The 14793-nt window shown below is 64.4% G+C and overlaps 3 protein-coding genes across 3 annotated transcripts in view; 2 read left to right on the plus strand and 1 right to left on the minus strand.

Annotated features, from left to right (window-relative positions):
* The first annotated feature begins 1220 nt into the window (after positions 1–1220).
* On the plus strand, positions 1221–4671 carry WSB2 (WD repeat and SOCS box containing 2). Its single transcript, XM_082774557.1, has 9 exons — positions 1221–1460; positions 1609–1780; positions 1870–2093; positions 2247–2378; positions 2741–2841; positions 3210–3382; positions 3498–3611; positions 4002–4109; positions 4284–4671. Exons 1-9 carry the CDS (start codon positions 1445–1447, stop codon positions 4444–4446), a joined length of 1203 nt encoding a protein of 400 aa, XP_082630683.1. The 5' UTR covers positions 1221–1444; the 3' UTR covers positions 4447–4671.
* Positions 4672–5929: 1258 nt separating this feature from the next.
* On the minus strand, positions 5930–8808 carry RFC5 (replication factor C subunit 5). Its single transcript, XM_082773708.1, has 11 exons — positions 8734–8808; positions 8538–8602; positions 7810–7946; positions 7635–7714; positions 7395–7468; positions 7138–7297; positions 6943–7024; positions 6709–6838; positions 6430–6507; positions 6296–6350; positions 5930–6212 (listed from the first exon to the last, which is right to left on the minus strand). Exons 1-11 carry the CDS (start codon positions 8763–8765, stop codon positions 6116–6118), a joined length of 990 nt encoding a protein of 329 aa, XP_082629834.1. The 5' UTR covers positions 8766–8808; the 3' UTR covers positions 5930–6115.
* A 4240-nt stretch (positions 8809–13048) lies between these two features.
* KSR2 (kinase suppressor of ras 2) overlaps positions 13049–14793 on the plus strand; it is a gene marked incomplete at both ends in the record, with an annotated part of 53986 nt that continues 52241 nt past the window's right edge. Inside the window, one exon of the mRNA XM_082774445.1 lies at positions 13049–13228. Within this exon, the coding sequence (XP_082630571.1) occupies positions 13049–13228 (180 nt within the window). The remainder of the gene's footprint in view (positions 13229–14793) is intronic.

A 14793-nucleotide genomic window follows, 5' to 3' on the forward strand; every position in this document is an offset into this window, starting at 1 on the left:
CTTTGTGACCAGGGTGGCACTCACTGCCACCAGAGGGGTTCCCATATGGACACTGGGTCCCTGGCATGGCACTGCCGGGGGTGTCACCTTGTGGGCACTGCGTCCCTGGGGTGCCACTGCTGGGGGTGCCACCTTGTGACTTTGTGGGTGCTGTGTCCCCAGGGTGGCACTGCTGGGGGGTGTCACTTTGTGGGTGCTGTGTTCCTGGTGTGCCACTACCAGGGGGTGTCACCTTGTCGCTTTGTGGGTGCCCTGCCCCCGGGGTGGCACTGCCAGGGGGGTCACCTTGTTATTTTCTGGGTGCTGTGTCCCTGAGGTGCCACTACTGGGGGGTGTCACTTTGTGGGTGGGTGGCACTGCCAGGGGTTGTCCCCGTATGGACAGTGTCACCTTGTCACTTTGTGGGTGCTGTGTCCCTGGGGTGTCACTTTCTGGGTACTGTATACCTGGGATGCCACTATCGGGGTGTCACCTTGTCACTTTGTGGGTGCTATGCCCCCGGGGTGGCACTGCAGGGGGGTGTCCCCGTATGGACACTGTCACCTTGTCATTTTGTGGGTGCTGTGTCCCTGAGGTGGCACTGACAGAGGGTGTCCCCTTGTCATTTTGTGGGTGTTATGCCCCCGGAGTGCTACTACCAGGAGGGTCACCATGTCATTTTGTGGGTGCTGTGTCCCTGAGGTGCCACTACTGGGGGGTGTCACTTTGTGGGTGGGTGTCCCCGCCAGGGGGTGACCCCATATGGACAGTGTCACCTTGTCACTTTGTGGGTGCTGTGTCCCTGGGGTGGCACTGCCAGGGAGTGTCACTTTGTGGGTGCTATGCCCCCGGGGTGCCACTATCAGGGTGTCACTTTGTCACTTTGTGGGTGCTGTGTCCCCGGGGTGCCACTACCAGGGGCTGTCCCCTTGTCACACGCTGTGCCCCGGGGGGTTCCACCACCCTTGGCTGCCTCTTCCTGGCCCTGTCACGGTGCCAGCAGCCGGGGCCGTGTTTAGCTTGGCGCTGTCCCGGGGCCGTGTTTACCGTCAGACCCGTTCCGGGAGGGAGGAAGGGCCGGCCCCAACCCCAACCCCAACCCCATCCCCGACCCCAACCCCAACCCCAACCCCAACCCCAACCCCAACCCCAACCCCAACCCCAACCCCAACCCCAACCCCAACCCCAACCCCAACCCCATCCCCGACCCCAACCCCGTCCCCGTCCCCCCCCTCAGCGCCAAGCGCAGGCCTCGGGGCCCGGCCTCCAGCCGCGGCCCTGCCCCGCAGCCCCCGCCCCGCACGGGGCGGTCCGGGCCCTCCTCCAGCAGCCGTGCGGAGGGAGGAGGAGGCCGGCCGGGGGCTGCCAGCGGCCCGGTTCCCTCCGTAGAGGCCGGGGAGGCCGCGCCCAGCCCGGTTGGGGCCTGCGGGGCCTCCCCGGGGCGGGCGCCGCCGCCGCCGCCGCCATGAAGCCGAGCGCAGGTGAGGGCAGGGCCGGGCACGGGAGCTCGGGGCTCCCGGGGGATGGAGCCCGGAGCCTGGAGCTCGGGGGAGGGCTGAGGGTGAAGGGAGGGGAGCAGGGAACCGGGAACCGGGTTCTGACGGCGCTGGTGCCGTCCCCGTTGCCCAGAGGAGCCCGTGCTGCTGGCCGAGCTGAAGCCGGGGCGGCCGCAGCAGTCGGACTGGAAGTCGAGCTGCGAGACGTGGAGCGTGGCCTTCTCCCCCGACGGCGCCTGGTTCGCCTGGTCGCAGGGCCACTGCCTGGTCAAGCTGATCCCCTGGCCGCTGGAGGAGGCCGAGCTGTGAGTAAGAGGGTGTGGGGGGCACACACCGCCTTGGAGGACGCGGTGCCAGCCCGCTCTGCCCCCCTTTTCCCTTCTCCTCCCCGCAGCTGCAGAGCCTCGGAGCGCAAGGGCCACGGCGGCGGCAAGGCGGAGGCGCGGAGCCGAGGGGGAGCCAAGGAGAAGACGCTGGAGTGCGGCCAGATCGTCTGGGGCCTGGCCTTCAGCGCCTGGCCGGCGGCGGGGGGCCCCGACGCTGCCGCGGGGTTGTCCTGCCTGGTGCTGGCCACGGGGCTCAACGACGGGCAGATCAAAGTCTGGGAGGTGCAGACAGGTGAGCGGTGCTCCGTGGCACCGGGGATGTGGCAGCAACGAGTTCAGGCTGCTCTCTCTGCCCTTCCTGCTCCCCGGCTCTGTCCTTCCCTAAATATTTCCCAAGGGTGAGCAGGACAGGCGCTGACAGGGCTGATACGGCTGCTCCCCGCAGGACACCTTCTCTTCAGCCTCCTGGGGCACCAGGACGTCGTCAGGGACCTGAGCTTCGCTCCCAATGGAAGCCTCATCCTGGTGTCGGCGTCACGGGACAGGACCTTGCGTGTCTGGGACCTCAGCAAAGATGGTAGGAGCGAGCAGGGGTGCCCCCGGTGCTAGGTCAGCCCTTCCCCAGGCTGCGCTTTGCTGTGGGCGAGGAGAGGGCAGAAGCACACCTTGGAAGGGGAGAAGGTGGGAGGAGATCTCTGGGGATGGTGTTTGAGGCAGAAGGGGGGGTCCTGGGACAGAGCAGAGCCATCCCCTCCCAGCTGGGACCTGGGGACTGCAGGAAGGTGTTGCAGATAGAGAGCTTGGGATGGGCACAAGGAAATTCCCCCACCCTACATGCGTTTTCCTCCTTAGGAGTGGGGCTGAGACAGCAGGCGGGGCAGGGCCTGTCCCCAGTGACTCAGCTCTGTCTCTGATGACTCCTGTGTCTGTTGTCCCCAGGGCGGCAGGTCCAGGTGCTGACGGGCCACATGCAGTGGGTTTATTGCTGCTCCATCTCTCCTGACTGCAGCATGCTCTGCTCGGCTGCTGGAGAGAAGTCGGTGAGTCCCCAGGGGTGGGAGCCGGTCCCACGGAGTGCCACGCTCCCTCTGCCCCCTTTATGGGAGAAGTCCCCGTGTGGGAAGGGGCAGGTGAGAGCCAGCCTCGTTCCTTGGACTTCCCAGCACCAACATGCCCCACACCGTGCTGGGTGAGGATCCGGGGTGGGCACAGGAATGCTGTTGACCACCGAGGCGTTGGGGTGTGGTGGGGAGAGGTGGTTGGGGAGGTATTTGGGTGCTTTCTGTTATCACAGCGGTTTCAGCCACCCTTGCTGGCTTCGTCTCCTCTGCTGGGCTCTCCGTGCTGTCCTGGGTCCGTGTGACAGCGCGGGGAGCCTCGGCCTCATCCCCAACCCCGTGCCCCGCAGGCGCTGCTGTGGAGCATGCGGTCCTACACGCTCATCCGGAGGCTGGAGGGGCACCAGAGCAGCGTGGTGTCCTGCGACTTCTCACCAGACTCAGCGCTCCTCGTCACCGCCTCCTACGACACCTGCGTCATCATGTGGGACCCCTACACGGGGGAGCAGCTGAGGACGCTGCGGTATGGAGCTGGGGGGGCGAGGGGGGCCACAGGAACGGGGTAGAGAGGTGTCGGGGGGGTTTGGTGGGGCTGAACGAGGCCTGGGGCTCAGGCTGAGCGTGTTTTCCCCCCGCAGCCACGTCCCCCTGCACTCGGCGCTGGATTACAGCAGCGACGTCCACACCAGCTCCCTGCGGTCGGTCTGCTTCTCCCCTGAGGGCCTCTACCTGGCCACGGTGGCGGACGACAGGTGAGTTAATACCCCTCCTCGGGGTCTTTCCAGAGGGAAGGAGGGTCCTAAGAGGACGTTTCAGAAGTTCAGGGCGTCCCAGCAGGGAGCAGACTTTGCGTGGCAAAGACACCAACGCGTTCAGAGCCCTGGTTGTGCAAGGAGATGGCAAGGTCAAGGCGCTGTCACCTCCCTGAGCAATGAACCAGGGCCTGTGTCCCCTTGCAGTGCTCCTCAGTGCTGTCACCTGCTCTGTCCCCATCTGGCTCAGCTCTGCTGTAACACTTCTGGGAGGCTCTAAATCCACGGGATAAAGCCCTGCTCCCAACTTGTGTGCGTTCAGGTGGCCCCAGAGGCTTCGTTTCAGCTGCAGGCACCGCCTGACGTTGTGTCACCTCCCTTTCTCCTTAGGCTCCTGAGGATCTGGGCGCTGGAGCTGCGATCCCCGGTGGCGTTTGCTCCCATGACCAACGGGCTGTGCTGCATGTACTTTCCCCACGGTGGCTTCATTGCCACAGGGTGCGTATATCTCCTGCGGGGAGCTCCAGGACAAACCAGCCTGAGGGTGCAGGCTGGTTTTCCAGTTTGGGAAGTGAATGTGATATTTGCTCGGGATATTTGGGGATAACTCTCTCTCTGCGCCGTGCTGGGGCGGTGGATGCTCGCTCAGGGCCTCTTCGGGTCTCGTTGCAGGACCAGAGATGGCCACGTCCAGTTCTGGACGGCTCCAAGAGTCCTCTCGTCGCTCAAGCACTTGTGCCGCAAAGCCCTGCGCACCTTCCTGACGACGTACCAGGTCCTTGCACTCCCCATTCCCAGGAAGCTGAAGGAGTTCCTCACCTACCGGACCTTCTGAGGGACCAGAGGCACGCAGGCGAGAGCCCCGTGCCTCGCGGCGGGGCTGGCCTGGCTCACAGAGCACCGCTGGTTTGTTGTGCTGGTTGGTGAGCCGTGGGGCGGAAGGATTGTTACTCCCCTCGTTTTGGGGCTGTCTGTGAACGTGGAGATATTTTTTTTTTTTTTTTGGTGTAATAATACTAGAACCCAGCAAAAAAAAAAAAAAAAAAAAAAAAAGCATGCAGAGGGCACGGGGCACAGTACAACGTGGGGACAGCTCTGGTGACCCCACAGGGGACGCGAGTCCCCCTGTCCCCCTGCTATCTGCAGGCTTTGGGTCAGGTGCTTTTGCTTCCAAGTGCAATGTTGTGGGTTGAGGATTAGCAGCTGCGGGCCGAGCAGAGCGCTTGGCGGTGTGAAACGGGGGCCACAACCAGGCCCCCCCACCGGCCCCGACGGGCCCAGCCCGTACTTCAGCTGCCGGAGGGCCGCGGGCTCTGCCGTTCCCGTGGTCTGGGCACGAGCTGGACGAACCTGAGCCGGTCTCTGCGGGCTGGGTGACAACGCTGACGGAATAAAAGATGGTTGATTCCTCACTTCTTCCCTCGTGGCTCATAGAGGTGAACTGGGGCTGCCAGGCGGGGGCCCGGGGAGCAGCCCCTCCTGCTGCTGCAGCTCTGGGTAAGTCAGAGCCGCTCGCTGGGCTCTGGAGAGGAGCAGATGGTCAGTGGTGGGCGCCGGGGAGGATGAGTCCTCGTGGTTAGCTGTGAAAGCAGAACGTGGCTTCGCCTAGCCCCCTGCTTTCGCTCCTCGGTTGCTTTTTCCGCCCCCACGCCAGCCCCTAGGACTTGGCGCTCGAACAGCTCGCCCGCAGCGTGTGCCTGGTGTGCAGCCTTGCCGTGCACGCAGCAGTCTCGTGGACGCCTCTCGCTCCAGCTGAGCTGGTGGCTGCAGGGACAGCACGTGCTTGGTGCCCTCCTGCGTGCAGGAGCCCTGGGCTGACCCCAGCTGGTGGAGGAGAAGACGGGGAACATCTCCTCCAAGCAGTTCCCTGCAATGTTTTCCTTTGCGAGCAGCTAAACCCCAAAAGCTGTCGTTTCCCAAAGACTTCCAGGAAAATATATGACCTGCAAACTGCCAGGGCTCTACTTTTCAGCCTGTGAACAGCTGGGGCAGCTCGTCCCTGCACGGAGGGCCCCAGGAGTGCTGCAGGCAGGTGCCAGCAGCCCGTGTGGGTGCACCACGGCTGCTACGTGGGCCGGCAGCAGCGCAGTTAAGCTCTGCTGAGCTCCCCAAGGTCGGCAGGGTTGTGCTTTGAGCTCTTCCCCTCGGCCAAAGAACATCAGAGCTGCGCTGCTGAGGGCTGCAGGCACCAAAGCCTCGGAGAAGCTGGAGCTGCCACGGAGACTTTTGCAATGGGACGCAGGCAGGGGGTGAGGCTCGATCACCTCCCTTCAGCTGCGGCTGTAGGGGAGAAAAAAGAAAACAACCACACAACCTGCTTGGCTTTAGAGATGTTTGCATTTCCCGGTGAAGCGTATAAAAACAGGCTGCTCTGGCACGCCCCAGGTGGGGGCCCAGGGCGTGCAAAGAGGAACCACGAAGCCGCACGGAGCTGCCGCCGGGCGCCTCGGCTTTCTGCTCAGGACACCCTGCAGGCCAGGATGCTGGCAGCCACCCCGCCGGGCTCAGGCTTCGGCCACGATCAGGTCCCTGGTGACTTGGAAAGCCGCGACGAGGGAGCTCAGCTGAACCTTCTCGCTCGTGCCTGCAGCCAGCCGGTACCTGAGGCAGGAGGCAGGGGGAGATGAAATGCTTGCAGCAGCACCAGCGCCCCGACGGAGCAAGCCAAGAGCAGGCAGACTCACTCGATGTCTGCCATCTTGATCAGCAGCTGGATGCGGACCGAGGGTGGGAAATCGACTGCGGGAAGAAGGAGGTGGTGTGAGTTCGGGTGTTTTTTTGGGGCGGTGAACCAGGAGCCGGCCCTGCAGACCTCTACCTCTGTGCACAAACAGGTGGATCTCGGTCAGGATGTCCTGCAGGGCCAAGCCCTTCAGCGTCTTCAGCTCGGTGATTTCTGAGATGGCAGCGAGTGAAGGGGATCCTTACACACATTCCCTGCAGGATGCAACAACCCCGATGGGAGCGGGACCCTCCCCAGCAAGCGGCATGAAGCCAGCCCCACCCCAGCCGGAGCAGGAGGGTGGGAACCCGTGGCCAAAAAAAAGGAGGATTTATGGCAACGGGGATAAAACCCAAGGCAGAAGGAAAAGGATACTGCGATAGGCGGTGGAGAAGTCCTGGTTGAGCATCCAGTCGAGGATGTTGGCGATGTCGGACTTGAGGGGATGCCCCGTGCAGGTGTAGACGTTCTCCTCCGTCACCTTCCCGAAGGCCATGGCGGTGCTCTGAGGAAGAGGAGGTGGAGGAGGGACGAAGAGCTCCCAGTTTGCAGGCCCCACCGAGGTGCCAGCTTACACGAGGCGCCAGCGCCCGCAGCCACGCTCAGTACCTGCAGGATGTTCAGGGCTCGGCGCATGTCGCCGCTCGAGAGGGTCACCAGCGCCTTCATCCCGTCCTCGCTCACATCCACCCTGCAAGGCGAGATGGGGGCTGCAGCGGGACCGGCTCAGCACCCCCGTGGTCTCCAGCCCCTGCGGCAGGAGCAGGGGGAAAGGGGGTGTGTGGCAGAGCCCCCCCGGCTCACCCCTCCTCCTGTATGACGTGCTGCAGCCGGGGCACCATCAGCTCCGGGGTGAGGGGCCCGAAGCGGAATCGGGTGCAGCGGGACTGCAGCGCGGGGATGATCTTGGAGAGGTAGTTGCAGATGAGGCAGAAGCGGGTGTTTTCGGTGAACTTCTCGATCACTGCAAGGGAGGAGAGGAGCTGGATGGAGCCCCCGCAGCCTCGTACAACGGGGAAGGCTCAAAGGGTGCTGCCAAGCCCCCCCTGGGTGCCCCTCACCTCGCCTCAGGGCGTTCTGAGCGTCCTGGGTCATGGCATCGGCTTCGTCCAGGATGACGAGCTTGAAGCCTTTCCTGAGATGGGGCAGAAAGGGGTGGATTTGGTCCCAACCCCCCTTTCAGGAGCTGCCAGACCGGGGCTGGAGGTGCCTCCTCTTAGCACGGCCCCCAGGAACGCTCCCAGCTCCCAGATCCCCAACGCCCACCCCAAAACCACCCCCCGAGGCATGGAGAAGCCTACTTGAAGATGGTCCTGGTGCTGGCGAAGCTCAGGATGGGCCCCCTGACGATGTCAATTCCCCGGTCGTCCGAGGCGTTCAGCTGGAGGGACAGAGGTAGCAGCGGGGGTACAGGGGGGCTCTCCCTCTCGCCCCAAAGCTGGGTGCCCCCCCTCCCCAGGACACCCCTCCCTTTACCTCCAGCACCATGGAGCTGAACTCTCGATCCCGGTAGAGCTGCCGGGCACACGCCAGGATGGTGGAGGTCTTGCCGGTGCCGGGGGGGCCATAGAGGAGGAGGTGGGGCAGCCGGTCCTCGCTGATGAACCGCTGGACTGGGGAGGGGGCGCAGGGGGGTGGGTGAGGGGGGGGGGGTTCTGGGGATGGCCTGAGCACGATCACAGCATCCCTGGGGGGGTACTGGTGGGGGTGGTGGGGGGAATGGGGGAGTAGTGGGAGGAATGGGGGGTGCTGGGGGGATGGTGGGGGTGGTGGGGGGAATGGGAAGGTGGGGGGGGATGAGGAGGTGCTGGGAGGGTGCTGGAGAGAATGAGGGGGTACAGGGGGCAATGGGGGGTTACTTGGGGGTGGTGGGGTGCTGGGAGGGGTTGGGAGTGCTGGTAGGAGGGTGCTGGGGGGAATGGGGGGTGCTGTGGGGGTGCTGGGGGGAATGGGGGGGTGCTGGGGGTACTGGTGGGAGGGTGCTGTCGGGGTTGGAGGGGTACTGGGGGTGCTGGTGGGGATGGGGGGGTACTGGGGGTGCTGGTGGGAGGGTGCTGGTGGGGACGGGGGGATACTGGGGGTGCTGGTGGGAGGGTGCTGTTGGGGTTGGGGGGTACTGGGGGTGCTGTTGGGGATTGGGGAGTACTGGGGGTGCTGGTGGGGTTGGGGGGTACTGGGGGTGCTGGTGTCCCCCCGCTACTCACTGGTGCTGAGGATGTCCCGGTGCGACACCAGCTCGGAGAGCTCCCTCGGCCGGTACTTCTCCACCCTGCGGGGGGCAGCGGGGATCAACCCGGTGCCCCGACCCCCCCATATCCCCTCCACACACACCCCGGTCCCCCCAAAACCCCTCAAAACCCCCCCAAAAACCCCGTCCCCAAGCCCGCCGCCCGCCCTCACCAGGGCAGGTTCCTCCCGCCCGCCGCCGCCATCTTCCCCGCGGCGCCTCGCGAGAGCGGGGCCTGGGGGGGGCCGCGTATGGGGCCGGGGGGGTCGGGGACAGGGACAGGGACAGGGCTGGGGACAGGGACAAGGCCCCGGGGGTCGCTGCTGGGGGGCTGCCCCCCGCTGCTGGGTATCCAGAGGGGTTGGGGAAGGCCCCTCCTCACCCCCCCCCCCCCCCAGTCGGCAGCACCCATGGGTGCCAGGGGCCGGCTGTGGGGTGGGGTGGGGGCTACTGGGGGGTGGTTTGGGGTCCAGGGGGCTTAAACCCGGCTGGATCGGCCGTGGGGGGTGCCAGGATGGGTCCCCCTCAGCTCCTGGGGCTGCCTGGCCCCCATGTCTGTGGGGTGGGGGGGCATGGGGAACAGCCTAACGTGGCTGGTGGGGTGCTCGGGTGGTGTTTTGGGGTGGATGGGGGAGGAAAAGGAGATGTTCTGGTGGGGGGAACCCGGGTTTCAAGAAGGCAACCCACCCGCAGAAGCGCTGGGGTGTGTATTGAGGGGCAAAAATATACCAGGGACATCTTTTTTGTCCCCCGTGGAAGAGCTCCAGGTCTAATCCTATAGAAAACCCCAAACGGGCATGGGTTGGCAGCTGGACATGGGGTGTGAAATGTGGAGCTGGTGTTCACCTGGGGGGCTTCTGGCCCTTCAAACCCCAATTTTCTTGGCATTCCTCCCCCCACCCCACTAACACTACACCCGCAGCCCAGGCTGAGCCCTGGAGGGGACAGGCACAGTTTGCTGCGGGGGGCAAAGCTTGCAGCCCCCCCGTGGTATTTCCCTATTTCCCCACCATATTTCTCGTGGGTGACCTCAGCTGCGGGCTGACGGGATCAGATCCACAATCCGTACCCATATTTTTCAATTTATTTTTCAATTGACCGCTGCCCCCCTGGCTCCCCAAGGATGCTGCTTTAGGAAGGGAACCAGGGGGTGAGGGTCCCAGGGGGATTCCGGGGTGGCAGCGGGGATGGAGCTGGTGCCAATAGGGTCCGGGCTCACAGGGGGGCAGGAAAAGGGGACACAGGTGAGCACGAGGTGCGTTGGGACGAGCGGGTCCTGCTGGGAGCGACTCCTGGTTAAGAAATGAAGCGGTTGGGGTTGCCGAGTAACAACGCTCACATCTCGCCCGTTTACGAAATCCAGACACCGATCGAGAAGGAAATGAATAATTCAAGCTGTCCGAGGCCGTGCCATGGGAAAACACGCCTCACCCCTGGTCCCAGGCCTGCTTTTACCTGGGGAAACCTGGTGTGGGGTGTGCCGGGGCGGCTCGGCACCTGCTTCCCTTTTTGCCTCCCTGCATTTTATTTCATTCCTATTTTATTTCTATTTTATTCCTATTTTATTCTTATTTTGTTATGTATTGTATTGTATTTTCTTCTTTTCTATTTTTTTCTTCTTATTTCTTTTCTTCTTTCCTTCTTCGCTCTTCTTCTTCTTTATTTTATTACTTACTTTATTCTTCCTTATTTTATTCCACTTTATTATTTTATTTTATTTTTTTAAGGGACATCTACCAGGACTGTGGTTAATTTCCTGCTCTGGAAGCCACCAAAATGATGATGTAAGGAAGGGCAGTGGGTGCAGGGGGGCATTTAGAGCCCCATGGGACCCTCCCGTCCTCCCCTCCCTTGCGTTTGGTGCTGGGAGCACAGAAATGGCCATGCTGCTAGTGGGATTGTTTTAGGAAAAAAACATCTGCTGCTGCAAACCGTTTTGGTTATCGAAAGGCGTGTCTAACCACAGAAGCCATCAGGAGAGAAAATTTCAGCGGGGTTTATTTTTTTTTTAACCCGTGCCCCGTAAATGCCAGGAATTGCGCTGCAGTTTGAGCTCGGGCGGTATTTACGTCTCTGGCTGTCGCTGCCTGCAGCCGGGGGAACGCTCCCCTATTCCCAGAGGGAAACCCCCCAGAGCTGCTGGAGGCTGCCCCGAGCCAGGATTAGGGGGGGGTCTGGGGAAGTTTGTCTTTTCCTCCCAGCATGGGCTTTGGGGCGCTTTGCAGACCGCTCTCCTTTGCCCTGCTGTGGCCCAAATGCTTTGGCAAGAAGGGAACGGCTCCGTCCCTTTTGGGTGAGATATCCCGGCACCTCGTGGTGCCAAATATCCAGAATATCTGCCCCGGGGTGGTGCAGCTCTGCCCGCGGTTCTGGCGTGCTCGCCCAGCTCGTGAAAGAGCTGATCCATAGGATGTGTGCCCACCTGTAGGGTCTCCTGGACAGCCCCGTACGTCCGAGCTGCGGTGCTGGGGAGTTCTGTTTGCATCGCTCCCATCTCGAGGTTCCCATAAAATCTCTCCGACCCGTTTATTGCCACCCTTAAAGGCAGAATCGCTGCTTGCAAGGGACCATCTCGCCCATGAGGAGGAGGAAAGGGGATGCGTGTGCTCATCCCAGCATGGGCTCCTCGGGTGAGCGTCTAAATTAAAGCTTCTCCTTGAACAAAGTGCCGACCAGCCCATTTCAGACCTCGTAACCTTCATCCTAACTCGTGCTCGGAGTGGCAGCAGGTGTAATTGCTGCACAGAGCCCCTTGGGGTTAGCTTTGTGCTCCCCACAGACTGGAGACATCAGGCGCGGGTACCCCAAAAAGTGAAATACGTACCCGGAAAGTGAAAGCCCTGTGCAGGTGAATTATTTTGAATCGATTCTGCTCAGATTTGGGCCAAATCCCCTCCACACCCCCCCCACCTCCCCTCCAGGAGGGCAGGAGCCCTGGGGTGCCTCTCCCCCTGCCCCATCCCGCAGCACAGCCCCCCTGTGGCACCCATCTCCTTGGGCTTTTGGGGGTGCGCATCCCCTGCACTCTGAAACGGGACCCCCTTTCAGAAACGGGACCCCCCCGCTGTGCCAGGGCCCCCACTGCAGCAATATCTCCCCCCTTGTTGCAGCAGGACCCCCCCATTGCAGTAGGACCCCCCCCCATTGTATTAGGGCCCCCAGTATGGGAGGAGCTCCCAGTGCACCTGTGCCCCCATGGCACCATAGCCCCCAATTGCACTGTGCCCCCCCTTTAGACCGTGCCCCCCCCTTTTCATTACAGCCCACCCTTAGGCTATGCCCCCCCAATTGCACCATGACCCCCTCCTTTAGAATATGCCCCCCCTCCCTTTGTAACACAGCCCCCTCTTGCCCCACGGCCCCCCATGGCACTGCAGCCCCCGTTGCACCGTGCCCCCCCATTACCCCATGCCCCCCCATTGCACCATAACCCCCTGTAGCCCCCCACTGCCCCATGCCCCCACAGCCCCGTGCTCCCCATTGCACCATAGCCCCCCATTGCCCCATACCCCACCCTTTACACCGCAGCCCCCCCATTTCTCTCCCATTGCCCCGTGCCCCCCCTCTTGCACCATAGCCCCCCATTGCCTCCCCCACTGCCCCCCCATTTCCCCATGCCCCATTTCCCCATGCTCCCCATTGCACCATTACCCCCCCATTGCCCCCTATTTCCCTGTGCCCCCCATTGCACCACAGCCCCCATTTCCCCCCCATTGCCCCCCCATTTCCCCGTGTCCCCCATTGCACCACAGCCCCCATTTACCCCCCATTCCCCCCCATTGCCCCCCCATTTCCCCATGCCCCCCATTCCATCACAGCCCCCATTTCCCCCCCATTTCCACCCCATTTCCCCGTGCCCCCCCATTCCACCACAGCCCCCATTACCCCCCCATTACCCCCCCATTTCCCCCCACTCCCCCCAACCGCGCGCCCCCTCCCCAAATTTCCCCGCAGCTCCGCGGTGCCGGTGCGGTGCGCGCGTCTCCGCGCGCATCCGTGCGCGGGGGCGCGCGTGTGCGGAGAGGGGGGGGGGTGGGTGCGGGAGGGGGGGGTTGCGGGGGGGGGTGGGGGGGGGTCGCGCGCGGAGCGGCGCGCAGCGAGCGCGGCCCCGCGGTGCCGGGAGCGCGCCGCCCCCGCCCCCGCCCCGCCGCGCCCGGGGGGAGGCGGCCGCGGCGGCGCGCTGAGGGCTCGGTGGGCGCCGCGGGGCCGCGCTCGGGGCTTCGGGGGGGGGGGGGCGCGCCGCGGGGCCGCGCTCAGGGCTTCGGGGTTTGGGGGTGGGGGTGGGGGGGGCGGGGGGGGGTGCGCGCCGCGGGGCCGCGATGCTGCGGGCGGCGGAGCGGGGCTGAGCTGTGGGGCGGGGGGGGGTGGGGGGGGCGGGGGCCGGGGAAGAGGGAGGGGGACGGGGGACGGGGGGGGGGGGGGCCGAGCATCGGCGCGGAGGGGTGGGGTGGGGTCGGGGGGGGGGGTGGGTGGGGGGCGCGGCGAGCGATGGATGAGGAAAACATGACGAGGAGCGAGGAGCAGCAGCAGCTGAGTTTGCAGAAGGCGCTGCAGCAGTGCGAGCTCGTCCAGAACATGATCGACATCAGCATCTCCAACCTGGAGGGGCTCCGCACCAAGTGCGCCGCCTCCAACGACCTCACGCAGAAGGAGATCCGCACCCTGGAGGTAGGGGCCCGGCGAGCATCCCCCCCCCCCCCACACACACACCCTGCACCAGCAGCACCAAGCCCCCGGTCCTTCCCCTGCTCTGTTTTTCCTCCCCGTTTTCTCCCCGCACCACCACCCCCGGGCATCGCAGCGGGGCTCCCCCGCGGCGCTGCGGTGCGGTGCGGTGCGGGGTGCGGAGCCTTTTGGGTGCGGAGCCTTTTGGGTGCGGAGCCTTTTGGGTGCGGAGCCTTTTTTTTTTTTGGTGCGGAGCGGCCGAGTGAGGCTGCGCGCTCTGCAGGTGGCCCGAGGTGGGACCGGTGGGAGCCGAGCGCTGCTCGCCGGGAGCGGCCCCCGGCCTCCGCATCCCCCCTCCCCGCATCCCCCCGGCCCCCTCCGAGCTCCTTCCAGCAGCCCCCGGCCCGGCCGCAGCGCCCCGCAGCCTCCCGGCCCGCAGCCCTGCCTCCTGCATCCCCCCCCGGCCTGGCCTCGGCCCCCCCCCCGGATCCCCTTTTTTCCCCCAAAACCGCCTCCATCCCGGCGAGCAGCAGCCCCCTGCTCACCCGCAGCCTGCCCCCGGCTGCGGGAGGCCAGCATCCCCGCCAGCATCCCCACCAGCATCCCCCATCCCCACCAGCATCCTCTCCAGCATCCTCCATCCTCACCAGCATCCTCGCCCCCGGCTCCTCTGCCGCAGCCTCCGGCCTCCCCCAGAGGCACCCAGGGGGAAATCCTGCACGGCTCCGGTGGCCCTGCAGGGCAGAGGGGTCCCAGAATCTGCGGCGGGGGGATCCCATCCCTCTCTGCGGTGAGAGGGGTTTGAAAGGGGTTTCTGCAGGCTGGAAGCATCCCAGCTCTCTGTACCCCACGCACAGGCCTTGGGGCCGGATCCTGCGCAGCCCCAAGGCCTCCCCCTGTGCAGGTGCAGCCCCTGGGAGCAGAGGAGGGGATTTATTTACTACAGCTGCTGATTTTCAGAGCTGGGGAAGCAGGGAGGCTGGGGCCGGGGGGATTTCGCTTGTTTTTTTTTTTTTTTTTTTGGCTGTTGCTTTCCATCCCGGTGCAGAACCGAAATATCGCGGCCGCTGAGCAGCTCTGAGGGCGCGGGGCCAGGCACCGTGGTGGCCGGGGCTGCGGTGCCACCTCCTCCCGTGGGGTGCTGCAGCTTCCTGGGGTGCTCTGCAGCAGGGGGATCCCCCCTGTGTGCCTCCCCGGTGGGCTCCGTGTCCCATATGTGTGCCATGGGGCGGGATGCGCTGCGCTCCCGGACCTCTCCAAGCCAGGCAGTGTCCCCAACTGCCTCCTGGTGACAGCAAGCAGCAGTTTTGGGGCATGCAGGAGGATTTGGATGATGCAGGACAGCGGGATTTCATCCTGCGTGGTCGCACCCACGTGGTCCCGCTCGGAGGCCCGGTGAGCGCCCAGTGTTCCTCCTGCTCCACGTGTGGGTTGGCACCACTCACGAGTTCCCACCTGCCTCTTGCGGACGGGACGGATGAAGATGATGGAGATGAAGAGCGTGGCGAAGCCATCCCCTGCAGGGATGCTGTGTCCCCACCTCCTGTGCGTGGACAACACAGGTTCGG

This window comes from Aythya marila (assembly GCF_965140915.1).
Source record: "Aythya marila genome assembly, chromosome: 17".
In the NCBI taxonomy this organism is placed as follows: Eukaryota; Metazoa; Chordata; class Aves; order Anseriformes; family Anatidae; genus Aythya; species Aythya marila.

Coding starts and splice junctions, on each gene's coding strand:
- WSB2 (XM_082774557.1), top strand. Junction 2,094..2,246: donor AGTCTGGGAGGTGCAGACAG/GTGAGCGGTGCT, acceptor TGCTCCCCGCAG/GACACCTTCTCTTCAGCCTC. Junction 3,612..4,001: donor GCCACGGTGGCGGACGACAG/GTGAGTTAATAC, acceptor CTTTCTCCTTAG/GCTCCTGAGGATCTGGGCGC.
- RFC5 (XM_082773708.1), bottom strand. CDS start 8,765: ATGGCGGCGGCGGGCGGGAGGAACCTGCCCTG. Junction 8,603..8,733: donor GGCGGGAGGAACCTGCCCTG/GTGAGGGCGGGC, acceptor TGCCCCCCGCAG/GGTGGAGAAGTACCGGCCGA. Junction 6,508..6,708: donor CTTCTCCACCGCCTATCGCA/GTATCCTTTTCC, acceptor CTGCCATCTCAG/AAATCACCGAGCTGAAGACG.